The following is a 25,406-nucleotide window of genomic DNA, read 5'->3' on the forward strand; positions in this document are numbered from 1 at the left end:
GCTCTACTTTTTCCGGATATATTATTGTAGATTTAGGAATTTAAAAGAAATATTTATAGTGACGATTCAAAAGCGCTCAGTTTAAGCCTAATTGAATGTTTATTTGACTTTTGACTTTTTATTTACCTGTACCATTTATTTACCTTCTCTGAAATCGGATACAAATCTGTTTCAGCCATTCTCAACGAAGTAAAGTGTCATAAGTAAGGAATATGTGGAGCTTTAAAGTAAAGATTCATTGAAAGTTAGGGATAACATTAATATCCTGGTACTATATTGTAGCGTGGAACCACCACGTGAACCACCATAACGTGACCCCCAGACATGATAATCCACCAAATTTTACATAAACTTACTGTCATTTAGTTTGTCAATATTCCTTAACAATTCTTTTAGACGTCATTACACTACAATCGCTTCTGTACCAGCCGGATTTAGAAGTCACTAAACCTCGGGGCAACATAGCAGTGGACCCTGGCCCCAAATTATTTTCCAAATAAAATAGACAATTTTTGTCAGTCAAGTTTTCATAATATATAACAACATATCAATATAACCTAAAATTAAAATTGAGCGTTAACGAACGTAACCTTCCGAGGTTTTTCGCCGAAAAATCTCGGAATTTAAATATTCTCCATTGTGGGGGGCATCCACGTAAGAGACCTGTAGCCCCGGTTTCCCTGTGGGAGAATAAAACCTGCTCAAAAAACTCTAAATAAATTAATTAATAAGTAATTAAATTAGAAATGATGGACGTTTAGTTAAAAAAATATGTACCGTACGTTAAAAACTGAAAGTTTCAATGGTGATATCTTATAAAATAGTGATGTTAGAAATAAATTAATTCAAATCACCAATAATTCATATATAGGGTACTCAACAAAAAACTTCGCATTTAAGGATTCATATTTTAAAATGAATCCGCCCATTAGGTTCACGACGGGACTTTTATTGCCTCGTAAATGTGTGAAATGACTGTTTGATAGTATTTAGGTTGTAAAGGGGTCTGGGTGGCTTATTGACAGAACAAGTTTATGCATTTAAATTGTGTTGGCCTGTCCTGTTTGCTGTTGCTGTATTATTTATAGCTCCACGTTTCAATAAATGATTCTTTGAACAGCCAAGTGCTATAAGATCGACATGAGGAAAGTTTTATGGTCACAATATTTCTATTAAATAGTTATTTTTTTAGATTATACTATATAGGCCTTACAAATAAAATTGGCATAACGTTATAACTAAGCATAAACCAATAATATGTAAAATGTTTACAAATAGAAATTTTGCTTACGAATGGTTTGTTCGGACGTATAACGTTTCCCGCGTTTATTTGCAAGGCAGCTTGTCATTCGGAAAACTTCAGAATTATTATACTATCCGATTTTCGGTGGCAATAGGAAGAAATTTATTACTTTTGATTAAGGATTAAATCTATAGAGCGTACTTAGTCTTTGCTCAGATTTACTTACGTAAAACTTAGCTGAGTGTGATAAAACGCGAACTTGACTTTTGCATTGAACTGTCTTAGCTTAAGCTCACCATTATTACAGATGCCAAATAATATAATATTGACACACTTTTACACAAATTATCTTGTCCCAAGTTAAGCATATATAGCCTGTGTTATGGGTTACAAGACAATGATATATTTAATACAATATACTTACTTAAACATACATAAATTCATATAAACATACATTTTAAACATCCATTACTCGGAAACAAACATCCATATTCATCATATAAATGCTTGCACCTACCGGGATTCGAACCCGGGACCTCCAGCTTAGTTGGTAGGATCGCTAACCACTCGGCGATACAGGTCGTCAAATGAAAATAAGAACGAAATCAAATATTATGCTAAGCTTAAACTCAGCTAAGTTTTACGTAACTAAAGTCTGAGCAAAGACTGAGTACGCACAATAAATCTTGAGTCTAACTCTTTATCAAATGTTTATGTAAGTACTTATTTTGCGTACATTTTGATTGGGGCAAAAGTTTCTTCGCATTTTATACGAACACTCAAGATTTTTTCTTTCAAAATTTAAATACCTTTACAGTACATAATGTGACATTATGTCCGACGACTTTTTGCCATTATGTAGTTGATACGATTCCGTATATGTAAAAAATTAGGGACTCATAAAAAAGGCCAACTTCTACGTGCAACTGTTATTGATACTGCATGAGGTCCTTATACGTCATAAACTTTTTTCGTGACTTGCGTTTTTTGCTACTTCATTAGATTTGCTCATTATGACAGCGAGAAAAACAAATGAAAAATAGCTGGAAATACGTTACTACTTAAAGGTCATCAAAAGCAGCCAGATAAAAATAGTACAGCCAAAGAAATTTTATTAAAAGTTTATAATACATACTTAATTATGCGAAAACGCTTTTCCACGACCTACTAGTACAATCTTACTGCGGGAAATGCGTCTTCAACTCTTCAATAGTCATGGCATCGATTATTTTCCCATTAGAAAACCTCGAGTACTTTCCCATGGCATACTTATTTACACAGGTACATTGAAATGCTTACTAATAATGCCTATTTTAACCAAACCAAAAACATTGGATTGGATTGGAATGAAACAAAAACTAAATATTACGGGAAGCTAGCGAAAATACATCAGTGATAACTGCACTTGCATAGATTTAATTGTTTCTGAGATTTTCATGCACAAACAAACAAAGAAACTGTAAAACAGGCAATATTATAAAGGTAAGTGACACACACACATGTCAAGTTATGTAAGTAGGTACTTACCCATATTTTTTTTAATATTCAATGGAGAACACGGCATGGTATATAGGTAATTAATAATATATTCTCTTCCTTTATTCAAAAAGTATTGAAAACTTGTTTATAGAAGGGTAAAATTACAATTATAGGTATTATATACCTCTGCCTAAAAGTGTACCTACCTACTACAAAACACTATTTGAAAATCAACACGAAATTGTACAATTATTGATATTTTTAATTAATGAGATGATTGTCCGTTGAGTTTCTTGTAAGTTCTTCTCACGAGCTCTACTTTTCCAAACATATAGTAGATTCAGTAATTAATTCAAAAGCGCTTAGTTTAAGCCTAATTAGATATAATTTATTTACTTTGACTTTGATATTTACCGACTAGGTGTAAAATAAATTATGTGTTTTTAATTGTCCTTGAATTACAACACAGAGCACGATAAAAGTAGACCCACCATGACGCTGTATTAGCAATACGATTTTTGACCTTTTTGTCGAATAAGTACAAAGATGTTTACTAGTGTAAGGTTCCTTTGCACAGGATACTGTCTAGATTATGGGTACCACAGCGGCACCTATTTCTGCCGTGAAGCAGTTATGTGTAAACATTATTGTGTTTTGGTCTGAAGGGCGCTTCCTTGTGTCTCAAGGTGACGAGACGACGCAATTGTAGTGCATCTCAGAATTTTTGGCTTTTTCACGAATCCTGAGCGTTACTGCATTGCTATGGGCAATGTCCCTTATTTTCTTAAAAAAAAAGCATATAAGCCTCCCACAAATTTAACCACAACAAAACCCATTACGGAGGCTGGCAAAGCTTGATCTTTTTTCTCTCTACGCCATATCCATGGGCGGCTATAGGATTAAAAAGGGGTCGGATGATTTTTACTTTCCTCAGGTATAAGCCCTTGTCCGTTTGCCCCCTCTAATATTAAAAATATACTCCAAAAAATGCTACATCGACTTTTTCAAAATGTAGGTTACAAAATATCACCTTCAAAAGAACACCTCAAAACGTCCACTGGTGGACCAAGGCCTCCCCAAACACGACGATCGGTCCTGCGCTGCCCTCATCCAACGTATTCTGGATAGACGATCTTGACCAGATCGTCAGTCTATCTTGTGAAGGGGCCTACCAACACTGCGTCTTCCGGTATGTGGTCGTCATTCGAGCTTACTGCCCCATCGACCATCTGTCCGTCGAACTATGAGCCCTGCCCACTGCCACTTCAGTTTCGCAATCATTTGGGCTGTAATAAATTAACTTATTAAGATATTATGTGCCTTAATAACAACTATAAATCTATTTTTCTTTTTTACAGATTCATTTGTCAATAGTCAAGAATGGACAGCTTCAAGGGGTGTCACAGAAATCCGTATTGGCGTTCTGGGATCACCAGACAGTGGCAAATCAGCTCTGGTACACCGGTACTTGACTGGATCTTATATGCAAGAGGAAAGTCCTGAAGGTAAGCTCGAAAAAAAATATATCTAAAGCTCATTAAAAAAACATTTGAAACTGTAATTTTTTATCCTGTTGTGCAGCAGAAAGTACAATAATACAATAATTTAATATCTTGTACGTTAGTTCAGTTGAAAACTGTTTGTGAATGACAATTAAATGGTTCAGACGGTGGATTTTTTAAGTACTTATTTTTCACATTTTAAATGTAATAATATCGTGAAAGATGTTTTCTTTTCGGATTACGGATCCTGGACACGAATAGTAAAAATATGTCATTTTGTTGTTAGCGCCATCTGTATTTTGTATTAAAACTACAAAAGCGAACATCTGTTCATTAAACGTGAAAGACATAGTAGTACCCCTTAAATATTATAGAGAGCGCTCTACATGAGAAGTTTTAATTTTCGATGTAAATTATATAGGTGTCGCGCACCGATTTGAATTGACCTCAGGTAGGAAACTAGAGATTTTTTTTATACGATGTATACCTGCATAATTAATCCTTAAAACCGCAATTAGAAAAAAATTAAACTACGTTTACAAGATCTTGCTCATTGCCTGGAAACTATGATTCCTGATCAATTAAACGCATTAATAAAATATAACAAGGTCTAAACTTTTTTGTTGTAGTGACTAAACTGATTATTTTTTTTAAATAACTCCATTTGTATTGTACTTGATATATCATACTTAGATTGTTCTACCATTTAGAGGTACTATTTTGTAAATAAGCACTAAGAAGCATGATTGGAACTAGTTCAGATATTAATTACCTAAAGCTCAAATTCAACTACTTCGATGCGATTTTAAGTCATCTTCTAACTCTTTATGGTCGTGGTTACTTCCGTGCTTCCGGGGTTGTGGCTCGCTACTACTACACAAGGCGTTCGAAGGACACCTCTCAACGGCGAAAAAAGCTAAGCATCCCAGATTGTAGAGTGAGGGAATCTTCAACTTGAATGTTCAACTATGAAAAGTCTGGAACCGAACTCTATTAATGATACCCCAAACTCTTCTCCATTACCTCAAATTCGAGAGCATCCGCTTCCTCTCACTTTTCCGTGTGGTCCAAGTGACGTAGAGAAAAAGAAAGAACACTAACGCTGATATAAGGTGAATTTTGGTGACTTTTGTTATGTGGCCATGTCCCAATTTGTTTTTCCATAGCATATAAAAAAAATATACACCGCTTGATCTTATGAACGCAGCCTCTTTTGTTGGTAATCAGTGCTCAAAGATTTGGTTAGAGCAAGTCTCATTGACAGTTTTTGTGATATCTGGTGAGTTGTTATAGTCACGGTTGACAGTCATCATTTTGGTTTGCTTCTGATTAATTTCGAATCCAAATTCAAGGCTGATGGATTTTCGAGCAGAAAATCATCATAATCATCATTATAAGCCGGAATACGTGCACTGCTGGAAAGGCCTCCCCCAAAGATCTCCACGTCAATCATTTGAGCTATGTTATGACTTTGGTTCATCTACGGATCATCTCATAGATGTCGCAAGGAAACCCCGAGAATAGCCTTTTCCATGAGCGACTATGAGCTTTATCATCAGGCCCATAGTTAGCAACCACATCTGCGTACCATAAGTCATTGCGCAGAAGATACTAGTTGCAAAAACAGGAGGTGTTGTTTGCATACCACAGAATTAGCGATTTTAGGCCTCCAATTGAGGCACCATTCTTCCAATTTTCAAGGGCAAGTCTTATTCCGCGTATGAGTTAAACAGCAGTAGAGAAATAATTCACCAATTGAGACTATCTGTGGTCCATGAATGATCCCTTGAGGAACTCCTGTTGTGCAAACTGGTTGACAACACATAACATCTGCGATGACAGAAGCTATCTCTTCCTATTAAAGTCATCTGAGTAGGTGAACTAGATATTTTTTGAAGACACCAATTTTTAAAAGTCTTCCGGAGCTTTAGTAATTTTAAAGAATCGAATGCCTTTGAAAGGTCAACATTTATCGAGTCATAATATGTCAGTCATGCTTGTAAGCATCATCACCATCATCATTTATATCCAAAGTAAGAAACATAGCTCAAAGATGGTCAATCGATATTATTCAATAATGAAAATGATGTGAAAACCACAGCTGTACTGTGGTGAAAACGAAATGCTACTCACCGCGTCAGTAACGATGGACTGCAAATATTAAAAATATCCCATTGTGCAAGACGATAATGCTGCATTGTATAATTTTTTTATATTAACTTGTAAATTATTGTGTTGTTATTTTATTATTGTTATATTATCTGCTTTTCTTTATATTTTAGGTGGTCGTTTCAAGAAAGAAGTAATTATCGACGGACACAGCTACCTCCTACTTATAAGGGATGAAGGGGGCCCACCGGAAATGCAGGTAAAGTAGTAAGATAATCTGCGATGAAGGAAATAGGGCTCACTTGGTCATTGATGGTAGGATCACATCGGCCCTATATTAAAGTTGGAATTATATTTAGGATTACTTTTATTAATTCACATAAAAAGCTTTCATCATCACCATCAGAGTAACATTGATAAAAATTCTTATCTTAAGAATAACTTACATTTACGTACGCACTACAGATTACACGACGTACCAATTATTATAGATGAAAAACCTATAAAAAGTTGTAGCTATGTGTGAATAGGTACCGGGTATGTATAGGTGTGTGTGGAAGGGGGAGGGAGGAGGGTCGCAGACCGCAATTAATAGCATTTGTCGAGCAATATCAATGCATGATACGCAGATCTGTCTTTCTTTGTCCTGCGTTTCAATTTTGCTCACCACTCAAGTTCCACGTTGGGACCTATATAATTACAATTTATATATTATTAGCTGATGTCCGCGTCGATAAAGGGTTTTTAAAAATAATATGCAAGTTTGGAATTGAAGATTACCTCATGTAATATTACAGTTCCGGTTCCCTTTTTCGCTTCCGTTCCCAACATATTATATGAATCTTATTTCGGGGAAGATTGCTATAGCAAACTAAACCCACTATTGGTATAATTATAGCTCATCGACGTGAATTTCAGTTTTTCACAAATTGGGCGGGAACCATTGATTATTACCGGGATAATATGTAGCCTTTGTCCTTTTCCAAGCTCTAGTCTATCGCTGTACGAATTTTTATCAAAATCGGTTCAGTGGCTTCCGCGTAAAAACCTAACGAACAAACTTACATTCACTATAATCATATAAGTAGGGATGTAGGTACATCATATAATTTTAATTTTTTATTTACTTTTACTTTACTTTTTTTTTATATGCAAGTTCTTAATTAAATTTAGTGTACAAGCCAAAGTAGACTTATTTATTACTTTAATACAAGTCGAATACAAATATTAGTTGTTAAAATAACACCGATCTATTATCTCATCGCAGTTGCATCGCAGGCAGCGAGCGTTTGACAATTTTGTAGTATGACTTGATCTGTCAGACTTCAATTGTTTGTTAAATTTACTGGTACGAAGTACGAACCACGGACGAGTAACAGTGAAGCAAAAACAGGCCGGTATACGAGTAAATACATAGCCCCACGCACACTCTTACACTAATACAAGCCGATCGGCCGCCATTATGAGATTTGCCATCGTCTGTGACAGATCAGTTTGTGTCGCAATAAAATATTTTAAAAATGCCGTCGTGCGTTGTGAAAAAGTGTAAAAACGATACTATAAAAGTATTTGTGGCCATATATGACTAATTGAGAGAGAAAAAATTGTGTAACTAGTATCCCCCGTAACCGCACACACACTAGCATAACGGTGCTTCCCTTGCTAACATCACGGCGCGGAGTCCTTCTTTTTTTACTCGTCTGTGGGACGAACTAGAAATAATCACAAATACATACTCATTAGGAATTATAAAAATGTATCTAACTATACCTTTGAATATCTCTACATACACACAATTGTATAAAGAAGTACTAAACTACCTCAGTCAAACAAAAAACAAAACCAAAACTACATATTTTTCTTTCAACAGACAAACAGGACCAGTTTTGTTAAGAGATTCATTATTTTTACTCCATTGTTAGACTCGACGTTGTAATCAAACCCTTTTTTACACTTGATAGTTAACAAGGGGCTTCAAAAATAAAATTTATACCCTAACTTCAACGAAATAGAGCTCAATTTAGGTTTTCTTGGTGATGCCAATTAGAAAACACGCGTGCCGACTATTCGGCGCCGATAGAAAAATATGAAAACATTGGTCACGGAATACTGAATTTTTTAATTTACTATCGAACTGAGTATTAAAATATTGCGTTTTGGTATCACTCGTATTCATTAATCATAATATTAAATGTACATTTGAAAAATAATGTCCTGAATGTAAGAGAAATGTTTGTTGTAAATATTTTGTTGAATTTAACGTAAATGTTTTTATGTGTTTTTTATGTTAAAGACAAAACAATTAATAAAACTATTTTGTCTCTTACGTAACTATAAAAATACTGGGACAGTTAAAAATGGATATAAGATTGTAGATAACTTATGCGTCTAGATAGTCTCTTGCTGTTAGACAACCGATGAAAACAGGCCAGGAATATTACTTTAGTGTGCGTGACAAGCTACGTCTTATTATCGTGGTTTGTATGACACTTTGTGTTAGTGTGCGTGAATTGCTCAAAATAGAGGTTAGTTCTGAAGTCTATTTTTTCAACGTTTCACATTGACGAGTGTAGTAGCATAGTCTATGTAGGATGCCAGCTAGATTATGGGTACAACAACGGCGCCTATTTCTGCCGTGAAGCAGTAATGTGTAAATATTACTGTGTTTCAGTCTGAAGGGAGCCTAGGCTAGTGAAGTGAGACTTAACATATTATTCTCAATGTGACGAGCGCATTTGTAGTGCCGCTCATAATAATTGGGTTTTTCGAGAATCCTGAGTGGCACTGTAATGGGCAGGGCGTATCAATTACCTGGTCCCTTATTTTCATAAAAAAATCTAGACGTAGAAATCATCTAAGTATAAGATGATTAAACACAGATTTTACATATAAAATCTGTGTTTAATCATCTTATGCTACTATAATTGTTAAAAACAGGTTATACATATATAACCTGTTTTTAACAATTAATTTTAATCTTATCAACAGGGACCGAGCATTTATTTTCGAGAGTACCTAAAACGACCCATAGTTTTATTTTATTTCAATCATTTACAAATTATTTTTAAATCAAGTTTTTTACAATTTTTTCACACTTTTTTCAATAGCTCTCTCTTTATCTGTTCATACATTTTCCAACGAGCCTTTGGAGCCTTTTAGCTAAGTCTAATTTTGTGATTTAAATTTTTTTAATACGATATTAAGGAAAACCATACAACACTTGTCTGCGTTTGACCAAAGAATCTTATATTTTTAAACGAGCAGTTCTTGTATTTATATTGTATATATAATCTGAATCTCGGACACAGCTCAGCGATTTTCATAAAATTTATTATACAGGGGATTTCGGGGGCGATAAGTCGATCTAGCTTGGTTTCAAATTTAAAAAATGTAGTTTTACGCGTGTTTTAATGAGAAACAGCTATAATAACATTAGAATACAAACGTAAATTTCGCCATATAAGACTATAAATATCCGGACAACCGAGCCTTGCTCGGATTTTTAAGAATGTACAAAACTTGAACAAAAAAAAACTAATAGGACATCTGGATTCGAACCGGGGTCTTCTGCTTTCCGGATCACCCAATGTCCCATCTGAGCTATAATAGTCTTGTATATAGTGGCGAAATTTAACTTTGTATTCTAATGTTATTGTAGCTGTATCTCATTCAAACATGGATAAAACCATTTTTTTTAAATTGAAACCTAGCTAGATCGATTTATCACCCCCCGAAATCCCCTGCATACTTAATTTTATGAAAATCGTTGGAGCCGTTTCCGAGATTCAGATTATATATATATATATATATATATATATATATATATATATATATACAAGAATTGCTCGTTTAAAGATATAAGATAACTATATAAATGTACATTGGGTGATCCGGAAAGCAGAAGACCCCGGTTCGAATCCAGATGTCCTATTAGCTTTTTTTTGTTCAAATTTTGTATATTCTTAAAAATCCGAGCAAGGCTCGGTCGTCCGGATATTAATATTATTACGAATATTTGACATTTAAATTAATAAAGAATGAAAATATATGAACTCATTAAAATTTTCACACGAATTAGATGCGCACACGTCCAGTCATGTTTATGTTTCAGCCCATTTTAGGGATTGTAATAAGAATACAATATAAACCAGTTTAGCAATCCCTAAGAAAATTGCTAACAGACAGTATACTACCAGCCACGAGGGAGACGAAACCTTAGTGATACAGCGGTTTATATGGCACCCTTTGGAAACAGAAAAAAAGTCGTTCTAACTAAAACAATTTAACTTTGTACCTAGTAATATAATAGCTACGTACTCATGGCTAAAGAGGTATCGTATGAGGAGGGTAGGGGTGTGCTACAAATGTGGAAGTTTGCACATAAATCGATATGAAGCATGTTCATAAACAAATGACACGAGGGGCGTCGAATGCCGACAAGCAATAGTAATAAAAAGACATAGAACTAGAACTTTTGTAATATTACTTTGAACAGTCTCAATCGCATTCTTAAAAACTTCCTTAAAATGTTCCTGTATATTTTATGTAGGTATATTTTAATTAGTGTCTTTTTTGACCCAATAAAATTATTTTTGATAATTTTTTTATTTTTATTTAATTATGATTCAGCATTAAAAAATACACACACCTTCAAATTTTCACCCGTCTACGATCAACACCTATTTTTAACCGACTTCAAAAAAGGAGGAGGTTGTCAATTCGTCGGTATGTTCTTTTTTTTTATGGTTGTTACCACAAAACTATCGACTGGATGAACCGATTTTGATAATTCTTTTCGATTCCAAAAATAACAATAATCGTAACTAGAATTAGATTAATTAATTAGGTTGTATAAAAATACGCAATTATTTTTATACTTTTTAGTGCACATATATCTATTGTTTTGGAATAGTGTTTTTGAAGTCGGTTGTTTTTTTGTTAAAAAATTTTTTGTATCGAGATTTTTATATTATTCTGTTTCATCCCCAGATAATATAAAATATTGTAGTACGATCAATTTTATATACGATATAAGTATTTGGGAGATCTGAGAATCGGTCGTCATCTATTTTTTATACCCCAAAATTTTTAATTATCAATTTTTTTATTACTTTAGATTGCAATACTTTTGCTGGGTCAGCTAGTTAATTTTTTAACAGTTAAATGTTATTTATGTGATTAAATATTTTGTAAACAGTGCTGTAAATCTTCCTAATAATAAAAAATAAGTACTAAACTAAAATGAATAAAGGTGGCTAGGGAAATTTGGTTTAGAATATTTTAAGCATTCTTTATAGGATCTGTTAATTTTTTTTAATTCATGAATGGCACGTGACACTTATATTTTGGCCAGGTTCTCAAAAGTTCTATTTTAATAGAACTAATATAAAAATTCGGTGTCACTACCAACAATGTATTTAAATCTTTAAGGATTATGTAAAAATTTAATTTAACATCTGAATTTTTTTTGTTTTTAGCAGCGTTTGCCATTCTTGCATAAATGTCGTGGGGCGGGACATTACCTTTCCAGCAATATCTGTTCCATGCATCATACTCGTGTATTGGCGTGGCTTATGGTGCCGGTGAATCCTTTTTACTTGACTTTTATTTTTATGGTGGTAGTAGGTAGGTACTTAACTGTTATGATGTTATTTTATAGTTTCATTAAATATTCGCATCACTTAAGATTTATTATTTAGATTGTAACAAAATAATATGTCGCGTGTGAAATGAATTGTTTGAACAAATAATTGTAATAGGTAAGAACTCAATATCACTATGTAAATGGGAATTCTAATTTCTGATAACAGTTAACCTCGATAAACCTGAAATAATAATAATTTTCTTTTTTTGTATAAAATCCTGTATCTACTACTTATTATTTCATTACAATTTAAAGTTCTATCTTCTTCTATATAAAGTATACTAGCAGACCCGGCAAACGTTGTATCACCTAATTAATAAAAAAAGGAAAAAATGTCCGTCCCGCAATTTTTAAATCTGTAATATCTTCGAAAATATTCATTTAAATCATATGCTGTTGATTTAATATAGATCTATATTAAATCAACAATGTACTTAAGGTATTTAATAAGATAAGGATTAATGCTGTATTGGTTAAAATCGCTTCGAAAATTAGCCATTATTTGTCGTAAAAAGTAAATGACAAAACAATGTTATTGTGGGATATCCGTAAGAGATAGACATATACCATAATTAAGTTTTCTGTAGACCTTTTCAATGTGTACAATACTTAGTACATTATTTTGATAAATCTCGTAGGGTTCAGCCTGCGTTTGCAACGTAAGCGGATAAAATGTAATTATTTACGAATCCGGGACCCCTAGCTTAGTAGTCAGGGCCACAAACCACTGGGCAAGTCGTCAATTTACTTGATACATAAACAGCAAGCATACCCGCGCTCCATCTGGTTATCAACACCTGACATTCTAAGCGGTGATTCGGCGAACAAATACAATTTTATCTATAGGATACTACTCTGTGTAAAGTCATGCTATCCTATTACCTACGTACCTGCTTAGTTCAAGCCATGCGCGCGCAAGAGGCTTTCAATGGGTTAGAAAACCGGTTCCTGTACCGGTTAGTAACGTACAATGGGCTGATGTTGATTCTTATAACCTAAACACATGATCGGATTTGGTACGGCCGAACCATCGGACGCTGTCTCGTAGCGAACCATTTCAATGGTATGTCGCATTTTTCATCGAACAACATTATTGTTATTACCGACCGTACCGTACTGAGTACGATACCGGACCAAATGGTACATGGCGCCCACAGGACCGACCGCTCCGGCCGTATCAAATCCGCCCATGTGTTTAGGCTATTACAATTCTCGATGCATTTCTTTTTTTAGGACCATTGCTTGTTAAGATATTATGTGTTTGTATCGACTGTCAATTATTAGAAAACTGAATGAACAGTTGATTACTCATTAGTTTGTAGATCAAATGTTGCAAATAAATTTTGAAATTGATATCCACAATCGATATCGAACTTCGACTTAGTATATACTGACGCATAGATGATCTGACAGCCCAATAATGCGTGATCGGTTTTGATATAAAGGCATTAGAACTCTTTTTGATGCCACTTCCATGTTCTAACACCACCACCGCCTCGGATAACAATCTCAATGTTATTCCTATAAAATAATCATAATCTAGTCCCAGGCTGTCCAATCACTTAGATATTCGGCTGTGGCGTAGTAGGATTTATGACAGAGCCATATTTTAATAAAACATTGAAATTTAAAAAATATTCATGATAGTCTGTCCAAAAATGATTGTGTGGACATAAAACGACAGACAGATGGATATTTTTTTAAATATAATTTTTGGGTTCAGCTACACTCCCTTCATTATCTACAATCGGTTTAAAAAATATCCAATGCACAGAAACGTCGACTCTACAGTTTTATTGTAGTTCAAAGATAATCACTGCAAAACTGATCAAAAATCATTCCAATTCTCCTGCTGTAAGTACTGTTGGAAAATTCGTATAAATTTAATAGAAAATTGGCATTTTGACGTTCAAAGATACTTCATTTTATTGTGATGTATATAAACAATTTGTTATGTTTTTAAAGTGGTAACCCTCACTTCTAGGATTAATACACAAAAAAAATTTGGAAACAAAATTTTATGAACGATGCGGGACTCGAACCCACGACCTCTCGCGTTCCGCGCGAGTACTATTCCGACTGAGCTAACCGTTCGAGTGTCGTATCGTCATAAAATCTTGAGAAAATTGACTTGAAATGTCGCTCTTACAAATCTAAAAATCTAAACAGATCTAAATTGATTGCAAATCTAAAGAGAAGTATATATATTGATATATTATAGGTATTGGTATGTACGTACAGAAATACGTCCTTCGTTGAAATAAGTCACTAACCTTGCTACATAATAATATAACATAATATCCGAATTGTCCAGCAAAGATAATGCGTTTTGTTAATCATTCTTATCAATAATATTAATTGTTATCTATGCTGAAAATTGAAGCTATATTGTAACACCCGGTTTTTGAATTGAGAAAAGTAACAGTTCTCAGATGGTTCTCAACTAAGTGTTCTCAAATCGCTTGAAAAATACTTAAGAATTATGGGTTTCACAATTTTTTTTATATATATTTCTTTTTTCTTTTCTGGACCGATTTTGATGAAATTTTTTGTGTGAGTTCAAGGGGATTCGAGGATGGTTTAGATTCACCATTGACTACCTCCTAAACGGCTGGACCGATTTTGATGATATTTTTGTGTGTTCCAGTGAATTTGAGATTGGTATGTGTCTTCAGGTGGATTCAAGAATGGTTTAGATTCACAATTAAACTACCTCCTAAAAGGCTGGACCGATTTTGATGATTTTTTTGTTTTTTTCAATGAATTTGAGATTGGTTTATATTCTCAATTCCGTCCATATAATATTATTTCCTGCTCATGTGTATGTTAGTGAAATCGTCCTAACGGCTGGACCGATTTTTCAAATTTAAGACGTGTGTACAGGACAACGTCTGTTGGGTCCACTAGTAAAATATATATCTGCTTTTCTCAAATGTCTATTAGCTAAGGTTGTACTTAAGTATACTAGAGCAGGTTTAACTTGTTCGGTTACCGCCAGGAGAATTGATCCTAATGTGTGTGCAGTTAAGAGCTCCAGTTATTCTAAGGAAGCTGGCTAAATTATAAAATTCATCGGCAACAGCAGGTCTTTCAGTAGGGTTAGAGATTTTCACATTTTGCGGTCTTAACATCGCAATAGCCCTAGAAACCCTATCCGTCACACGACACACTATTGATTTGCTAATGTTAGCTGTATAACCCACAACGGCTTGAAAGCTTCCTCACGCGTAAAATCGAAGGGCTGTCGTAACGAGCAGGACGTTCAGCTGATAAGTTCAACTCAGGATAATAAAAAAATCCAAAAATTCTGAGCGGCAATACAATTGCGCTCGTCATCTTGAGACATAAAGGTGTCAAAGTCTCATTTGCCCATTAATTTTACTAGCTACGGCGCCCTTCAGACCGAAACACAGTAATGCTTACACATAACTGCTTCACGGCGAAAATTGGCACCGTTGTGTACCTATAATCTAGCCGGCATCCGGTGCAAAGGAGCCTCCAAGTGGTGAAAAATGCTTCTTTATTTTATTGAGTAAAATATGGACGGATTCGTTGGTAAATCTGAACCTCTGTTTAAATTGTTCATCATTGAATATTTCAAAGAAATTTTATCACTTTCTTCATACTATTTCGTCCACGGTGTCGTGCAACAGGTTCACTCACTTCACCCAAATATGAAAATGATGAATCGTTAGACATTCTAAAGTTACAAAAACTGTTAATCTTAATTTTATGTAGAAAATGGAAATAAAAAGACAAAAAAGCGGCCAAGTGCGAGTCGTACTCGCCCATGAAGGGTTCCGTAGAAGCAAGTAACATAATATAAAAGTTATATAGAAAGGAAAATGATATTAAATTATTTTAATGGCGAAAAATCTTTGCTCAAAATCATGCAGTGCAAATGAGCTCTCTTATAAAAAATACTTACCTACTAGATCTCGTTCGAACCATTTTCCGGTGGAAATTAGCATGGTAATGTACATCATATATTTCTTTTAGTTGTATCATTCTCTTATTGTAGAAGTTACAGGTGGGGGGAACACATATTTCACCACTTTGGAAGTGTCTCTCGCGCAAATTATTCTGTTTAGAAAAAAATAATATTAGAAACATCAATATCATTTTTGAAGACCTATCTATAAAGTATAAATACCCCACACGTATGTGTTTGATGTTGTTTTTTTTCTATTTTGGCGTGAAAATACCAAGTATTCTTACCTAGTTTCAACAGAAGAATTCTTATAGTTTTGGAAAAAAGTGGCTGTCACATATACGGACAGACAGACATACATAATGAATCTATAACGGTTCCGGTTTTTGCCATTTGGCTACGGAACCCTAAAAAGAGAGCGAGAGATGGTTAGTAAGAGTTGAGAACGCGTTATGTAGCCAAAGTACTGTGCTCACAGCTTACGATACGTCACATAATTAAGCGTAGTTTGACAACTGTCAAAAGTATTCAGAAACGCAAGATAAGAGTTAATACAAACTTAAAATTAATTGAGAACGATTAAGGAACGATCTTAATTTGACATGATCAAAGTATACTTACCTCAATTATTCTGAAACAGAATTATTGTTATTGATTTTAGGTTGAGCAATTACTTAAATCGTAGATATCATATCCTGTGCCATTATATCGCCGGACGGCGATAGATTTAATACAATAAACATACGTAAATAATTAATAGATGTATAATATACATATACACATCCATGACTCAGAAACAAACATTAAAATTCATCATACAACCGTTTTCATCTACCAGGATTCGAACCTGGGACCTCTAGCTCAGTGTCCAATAAGAAATATAAACGATATCAAAGTAAACTTTTTTTTTGTTATTTACATTATTAAGATCGTAACCTAATTAAGTACAATGTTAAAACTGAAATCATTTGAGAAAGAATCTTCAACATTACATATTTCCTTAAATATATTTTTAAACGAAAATCTACGATTAATTACGTAACCTTTAATTCTTTTATTAAAAGGCATAAAAAGGCATTTATTTTCTCAAATTTGATTACTTTAGAATTATTTTTGATGTCATTTCTAATATACTCGATACTACTACCGCTTCGAAAACAAAAGGCGCTCCGAGAAAGAAGAAGCTGCTCAAAAAACTCTCCCAGCATTCTTTTTTTACGCTCTTTTAAATAAAATAAGTATATAATAATTATACTGACATTGCTGTTGCTATAAAATAATCATAATCTAGTCCCAAGCTGTCCGATCACTTGAGATTAGCTGTGGAGTAGTAGGATTTACGACAGAGCCATTTTTTTTATAAAACATTTAAATTTATTTATAGATAATGCCTGAACAGTTGGCGGTACTTTATTATAAAAGTGTATACATTTACCCTCCAAGCTATTATGTATCTTATGAAGTATTTTTTACCATCCTTGGACCTTGAATGAAATGCCATTCAGTATTCAGCTATTTATATCTATTGATGAAATTAAAGCAAGCTCTAAATGTGTGCAGTTGCAAATCAGGTTGTCCTTCTCGTATTTGATAATCCCGATTGTGTGAGAGAGACAGCTATACACAGGCTGTGAAGGCTAAAGGTTGAGCTCCGCCCGCCCGCCCAGTCGCTTTCAATACTGTCTTCTAGCTGTGTGGTTGTAAACTTGCATTTATTTTGAAATGTCAATTATTAGAGATTTGTGGTTTGTTTGTTAAAGGTGAGTCAAAAATGTGTGATCGTGTCTGTATGTTTTTAATAATGTCATATTATCTAATACAACAGCAATATTATTATGTTGCATAATATTATACGTTTATCGTCGATTTTATGTTTTTGTACACAATAATTTCATGCTTTAACGATAATTATGTAAATTTTGGTTGTTGTTTACGAATTATGTAAATAACCTAATATAAATGTCGTGGTACAGTTAATTTTGTAGTTAATTGTAGTAATTATAATATACTTTTGTATCTAGTTTGTTAAGTTCACTTAGGTATAAGGACATGGAATAGGAACCTAAGGCATTTTACATTTATATTTAACAAATTTTAATAAGGAACATAATATAATGTGTTTTATATTTATATATACTTAAATACATAAGCCAGTGGGAGGCTCCTTTGCACAGGATGCCGGTTCGATTATGGGTACCACAACAGCGCGTTTTTCTGCCGTGAAGCAGTCATGTGTATGCATTATTGTGTTTTGGTCTGAAGGGCGTCGTAGCTAGTGAAATTACTATTTACTGGGCAAATGGGACTTAACATAATATTATGTCTCAAGGTGACAAGCGCAATTGTAGTGTCATTAAGATTTTTTCGGTTTCTAAAGAATCCTGAGCGGCACTGCATTATTGTTATGAGCAGGACGTATCAATTACCATCAGCTGAGCGTCCTGCTCGTCTCGTCCCTTATTGTCATAAAAAAACATAATCGTTCGATAGAAGTCTCTATGTAAATATATATTAAATAAATATAACCCTTATGTATTCACTGTTCTGTATGTACATATTAAATTCGTTTGGGTTATTCATGGTGACACCATGAAAGTTGCCAGGTATTTACTTATTAAATACTAAATAAATATATTATTTAAAAGGGAATGTATGTGTGTATGTATGTGCACCGTAAACTCGAGAAACGGTATGTCTACCGGTGCGCTTTATTTATAAGTTTCTAAGGATATTGTCATATATTTAGAAATATATAAATAACAAGCTGACCCAACAGACGTTGTTCTGTAGATAATAAAAAAAATACTGTTTTATAGGAATTTGTCAATAATATTTCAAAACATCAAGAATTAATTCGTAAAAAATGCTCCCTGTTGTTATAATGAAATTGTTTCACAGCGGAACTGTCAACCCGTACGTCACTAAATTCTCTCATAGAAAATATGTCCATACAAAACAAAAATCGAAAATAAAAATAATTATGGGTCCTAAATCGAAATAAAAACTATCCTACCTCTCAAGTTGGACTAAACTGCACTCCATGAAGTAATCCCCATTAAAATCCGTTCATTAGTTTAGGAGTCCATCTCGGACAAACAACGTGTCACGTAATTTATATATATTAAGATTGGCACTTATAATAAGTGTTAAATGATTTTAGATACTATGTGTATGTAACTTATTAACAAGTTTGTAAAAAACCTCGTTTTAAGACTGCCTACGTTAGGAAGTTCTACTGCTGGCAAGTTCCGACTTTTTAAAACAAGGCAAATAATACATTAAATTTAATTAATAAAACATATTATTCTTGCAAGAAAGAATTAATAACATGTCTACTTAAACACGATTATGATGAAACAGAAAATCTTTAAGCCCTAATCTAATATATAAAATTCTCGTGTCATGGTGTTAAACTTTAAACTCCTCCTAAACGGCTTGAAATTTTGAGTGCATATTGGGTAGGTCTGAAAATCCGACAACATCTATTTTTCATCCCCCTAAATGTTAAGGGTGGTCCACACGTTTTTTATTTTTTTGATTGTGAGTCAGCATTAAAAAATACATACAACTTCAAATTTTCACCCATCTACGATCAACAGTTACTTTTGTATTGCGATTTTAATATTGGCAATACAACGTTTGCTGGGTCAGCTAGTATTACTATAAGTAATACAAATAAATAGAGATACATATAGGTTCATATAATATTTATCATCTCTACTCACACTGAACACACATCACCGCTCTTCGAGAACACTTCTCTTAAAGCCGCGCCTAGTATCGGAATACTGGGTCTCGAAATCTCGAGCGATGGCCAATTCCGTGGCCATCTGGAGGGCAAAGCCAAATTGGCTTCGAAGAAGCTGGGCGTCATCAATAGAGCACGGCAATACTTCAAGCCGGCCCACATTCTAGCGCTCTACAAAGCGCAGGTCCGGCCACACATGGAGTATTGCTGTCATCTCTGGTCTGGTGCACCCCAGTATCTGCTCGATCCATTTGACCGCGTGCAACGTAGAGCAGCTCGAATTGTCGGGGACTCAGTGCTCTGTGAACGGCTGGATCACTTGGCGTTGCGTAGAGACGTCGCTTCATTGTGTGTCTTCTACCACATTTATCACGGGGAGTGTTCCGAAGAGCTGTTTAACCTGATTCCTGCCGCCGAATTTCACCATCGCACGACGCGCCACAAGTTAGGATATCATCCCCACCATCTGGATGTGTGGCGGTCCTCCACAGTGCGGTTTTCAAGAAGCTTTCTCCCTCGTACTACAAAGCTGTGGAATGAGCTTCCTTGTGCGGTGTTTCCGGGACGATACGACATGGGTACCTTCAAAAAAAGCGCGTACACCTTCCTTAAAAGCCGGCAACGCTCTTGTGATTCCTCTGGTGTTGCAAGAGAATGTGGGCGGCGGTGATCACTTAACACCAGGAGACCCGTACGCTCGTTTGTCCTCCTATTCCATAAAAATAAAAAAAACATACAAACTGAAAGAGAATGACTCTCTCTTGGAAGCATTCATAATCATACACAAATGTATACACACACAAACATTTTTATATTTAGTCTCAATAATTTAGACGATAAAATGCAATATAATTAATTATTCGTTAACATTGGGGGGGCCAGGAGACTCATAGCACAGGTTCTACCTAGTTTGAGCTCCTGTCTCCCACCTGTAGTTTCACATTTTTAACCGACTTCAAAAAGGAGGAGGTTGTCAATTCGCTCAGTATTTTTATTTTATGTATGTACACCGATTACTCTGAGATTTATGATCCGATTTACGTAGTTGTCGTAGATGTCATTTGGTCCCATAAAAATTTTACATAGTTTGGCCAAGTAGTATTCATTTTATGAACATTGATATGAAAATTTTCGTCTACCTGGATGACATAATTGTTTTTTTGTGTACGGCTTTTTTTGGCACATTCAAATTATAGCATTTTAATAATATTAAAGGTAAAGGTTTGCATAAGATGTGTATTAAATTAAATTTTTAGTTATTTGATAATTTTCAGTATTTGAAGTCGGTTTTTTTAAACGTAGTTTTTTCTATAAGAATAAGTATTGCTGTACTATAACTATACTACATATTGGGAGAAACATACGTATTTGATTTGATAACAAAATATTATTAACAATGAATAAACAACCCAAGTTAGTACCTAAATAATTCCCTACATGCAGCTATCTCGTAATTATGACGGCGACAGTGAAACTCCCCTACGTTATACTGGGTAAAACCTACTAGCTCATATTATGCCTAGGGTGTGTATTCCTTCACTTTGATGACTTTGTTTTGTAAGTACTCCTTTGTTAAAATGCAATAGGGGTGCTATACTACTCTCTTATGAAGAATATCGATTGTTTTTTATGAAAGTATGGGACGAGACGAGCAGAACGTTCAGCTGATCGTAAATGATAATAATGGAATACTTGTGACTGTCGACATCGCCGACACAAGAAAATTCTGAATTGGTGCCAAGTTCAAAGTCAAATGAACTTTATTTAATTATCCGACTTCAGAAAGGAGGAGGTTCTTAATTCGTCGGTACTTTTTTTATGCATATACCTCAAAGCTTTCGACTAGGTGAACCGATTTTGATAATTCTTATCTTTTTATTTGAAAGCTGGTGCATCCCGTGTGGTCCCATTGTAATTTGGTCCAGATCTGACAACGGCATCCATGAGAAAACCATAAAGGTCTTAAATTTGCTATACGTATGTGGATGATAAAAATACATCTATTTTTAGATTTTTCATTGTTGCATTGAAAAATTTAGTATATCTACACATATTTAGACAATTTGTTGGTTAGTGTACTTCAAATTCACTAAAACTCAAAAAAAAAAACAACCAACTTCAAAACCACTATTCCAAAACAATAGATATAATATGAACTAAAAAGTATAAAAATAACTGCGTTTTTTATACAATGTAAAATCTCATTACGATTATTGTAATTTTTGGAGTCGGTGTCATCGAACACAGGTTTGTAACTACATACATAGTTATAGGTGAGATGTGCTTGAGTCGTGAGGAGGCGAGAGGCAAGAGCGGAAGGACACCGATTCCAAAAATAACAATAATCGTAACTAGCATTACATTAACTAATTAGATTGTATAAAAAAACGCAATTATTTTTATACATTTTAGTGCATATTATATCTATTGTTTTGGAATAGAGTTTTTTAAGATGTTTTTTTTTTGTTATTGTTTTTTTTATTTTTTTTAGGCTTACAGTAAGCGCTTTTGAATCGTCACTTTAAATAATGTCTTTTAAATTAGGTACTGAATCTGCCATACGTTAGAGCTCTTGAGAACAACTTACAAGAAACTCAACGCCAATATTTACAATCAAATATAGTTTTTTACAGTGGCTGTAATAAACATAACAAATTAATTTGTAAGGTGCTGCATTCAAAATATGAATCGTGTTTAAATAATATAAATTATTTCATAAAAAGTAATAAAGAATAAACTGTATAAATATAAATTATCGTATATTGGATGCATCAACCTTTAAAGCTTGAATTCATTGTTTGTGTAAGGATGCTTCGTGAACATGATGGTCGTGATTATTGTCTGTCTCTGCTTACTGTAATATATAGATACCTGCATGTTTTGTTGTCTTAACAGACATGCATATATTTTAATGTTCGCATATAAAAATAATAATACTTATTTATATTTAAGATACTTAAGTACTTAAGTAGATATGAATCAATAGTTGATACATTTAAACTGGCTACCATAAAATCAAACTTGTCTAATCCAAGTCTTTAGTCCTAATATTAAAAGAAAGCGAAATTTTTCAATTTTGGCTTGATTCAACGTATAAGATAAAGATTATAACATAATGAAAGTTATACTAATAAAGAAATAGTAAAATAATATATAAATACTTACCTATTATCCATTAACAATCATGGCAATCAAGAACATATCTAATCTCCAATTATGCATAATCACGATTCTCGGTCGATGTCCGCTGGTAAGTTCGAGGTACTTACCCAGAATTACTACTACGGTGATAGAACTTTGATATATGCCTGTCGAATTTACTATACAGCTCCTATAAAATCAATGATCATAATATACCTAAACAACAAGAGACATGATACTGCCGCTAATCTGTTCAAACAGTTTTGCAGAGCTATGATATGTTAAGAATGAGTTTCTTGATACTTCGTCTCATTAGCTCAACCCTTTACGAAGTAGCGGTAGATTCATTTAGAAAAAATATTTTTTTGACATTCATAAGTGTCATTTCCGTGACTTACATGAATAAAGTGATTTTGATTTGATTTAAAGTCAATAGACGGTACGGTCATAAACGGCACAGCTGCTTCTATTGCTGGATATCACTTACTTGATCTGATCATCTTAGAGGATATGCTATATATATATATGCGAGGCTATCTAATCAAGATAAGCTGAGCGTTAAGATACTACAAGTATCATGATAATACTTTAATTTAATAAAAGTATCTTTTATCTTTACAGTTCACTGCCTGGGTAGACGCCGTAATCTTCGTATTTGCCCTAGAAAACGAAGTTAGCTACAATACGATTTCGACATACTTCAACAAGATGTCTCATTATAGAAACTCTGCCGAAATTCCTATTATACTAGTTGGGACGCAAGGTATTTTTTTGGCAAATGTTGTTTTTTTTTTAATATTGATATAATACATTGACACTGTTAATTTTTTTAGTACCTAGTTATCTATCTACTGAGTAGGTAGATTTCTGCTTCTTACACTCAATTACCTTCACCTAATAATTTATTACCTTCCGATTCGTATTAATAATCACTAGTTGTACTTCCAGATTCCATTAGTGAAAGCACTCCGCGTGTCGTTGATGATAATCGTGCTCGCAAACTATCAAATGAACTACGAAGATGTACTTACTATGAAACGTGCGCAACATACGGGCTTAACGTCGACCGTGTTTTTCAGGATGGTATGTTGTTTATTATGTTTTTGAGTTCTTTAATTCTATAAAAAGTACCTAAAGTTAAAATTTTTAAGTGAACGATTTCATTGGATTACAGATATGTAGTTATTTATTTTTATGACCAAATTAAATAAAACGCTATTTCTCCTGAATGATTGCGTTGGATATTATCTAGGGGAACCTGTTGTACCTAGGACAGTTTTTTTAGATATCAATTTTTTATTTAATTTGAACACTGACCAAGGTACAAATGATTGACAGTGACCGAGGTACAACACTTCAACAAAACGGTGGATTTTAAATAATTTCGGGTTATCTCATTACTTTATTATTGTTTTAATATTAATTAAAACAATAAGAAAGTACCAATGGTAATGTAAAAGTTCAGTGTCTATTATAAAATGTTTAAATCTATCAGACTTAAATGCATATTAAAATACATACTTACCTATTTACTTTTTTCCCCAAAAAATTTTTTTAACGTCGATAACAACAAACACCGGCCTAATGGCGGTAAGCGACTACTTTCAAATTGAATAGTCGGTAGTGACGTACAGAATACACTAGACAATAGAATTTAACATTGCGGGAATTTTTCAAACCAGCCTAATGGCCTAGGTACACACAGTGCCAAGGTTCAATAGGTCCCCCTACTTATCTTATTTAAAATTATGATGGAAGGTAATGATGGATGGAAATAAGTAATACTTATACAGTTAATATCAAGTCCACAACAATTAACTTGATACTAAGAATGTCAAAAAAACAAACAATTCCATACGAATTTTCTGAAATAAAATAATTTAGTACCCATAATATTTATTTGAAGTTGAGCGTAATAATTCGTAAATTAAATATTTGTGGTGGCACTAGGTGTAATGTCGCAGTGACAGACAAAATACGAATGTCATGTACTGTCAAATGTCTGGCGTACCATTGGCTGGCGTGTGACTGATTAATGACAGTTTGATTACATTGGCATTTGGCATTGAGCATTCAGTAATTCCGTAATCCGTAGTTTACTTCCGTCATTCATTCGGGATTGTGTTGTTTACATGAATTTTGAAAGTTTGACAAATAAAATAATATTACGGAGCGTAATTTAAATTGACTTGAGAAGAAATGAAAAAATGGATAAAACTATTATGTTCAAGTCTAACATGTCACCAATATCGAGCTTAAGGCGTCGTAGTTCCTGTTACAACATCCAAAGAGCAGAAGAACGCGATAGTCGAAAATCGAGTAAATTTGAATGTGCGTGGTGTTTTAATGAAAAGGAATATTTACATACTATAAGCATTTCATTATACTTTACTGTTGAGTCAAAAGCATATCTGATATAAGTTATATTGTTTGCAGCATGCCAAAGGATTGTCGGTACGAGACTTTCTGCTTCATCACAATGTTTGTCTGGATCGCGACCGGTTACTCCGCAGCCGCTGGCAAACTCACCAAGCCATAACCATTCAACATTCCTATATAAGGTAAGGACGTTTAGATATATTATTAAGTTCACGCATCGTCAAGCATTG

General features: G+C 33.9%; 1 protein-coding gene across 2 annotated transcripts in view; it reads left to right on the plus strand.

Annotated features, from left to right (window-relative positions):
* Positions 1-25,406, plus strand: part of LOC126964970 (centaurin-gamma-1A) — a 241,009-nt gene that overhangs the window by 188,305 nt on the left and 27,298 nt on the right. For both annotated transcript variants that reach the window (XM_050808333.1, XM_050808334.1), the window contains exons 2-6: positions 4,081-4,227; positions 6,507-6,592; positions 23,419-23,560; positions 23,746-23,880; positions 25,234-25,358. In XM_050808333.1, coding sequence (XP_050664290.1) covers positions 4,081-4,227; positions 6,507-6,592; positions 23,419-23,560; positions 23,746-23,880; positions 25,234-25,358 — 635 coding nt within the window. The remainder of the gene's footprint in view (positions 1-4,080; positions 4,228-6,506; positions 6,593-23,418; positions 23,561-23,745; positions 23,881-25,233; positions 25,359-25,406) is intronic.

This window comes from Leptidea sinapis, chromosome 6, assembly GCF_905404315.1.
Source record: "Leptidea sinapis chromosome 6, ilLepSina1.1, whole genome shotgun sequence".
NCBI lineage: Eukaryota > Metazoa > Arthropoda > Insecta > Lepidoptera > Pieridae > Leptidea > Leptidea sinapis.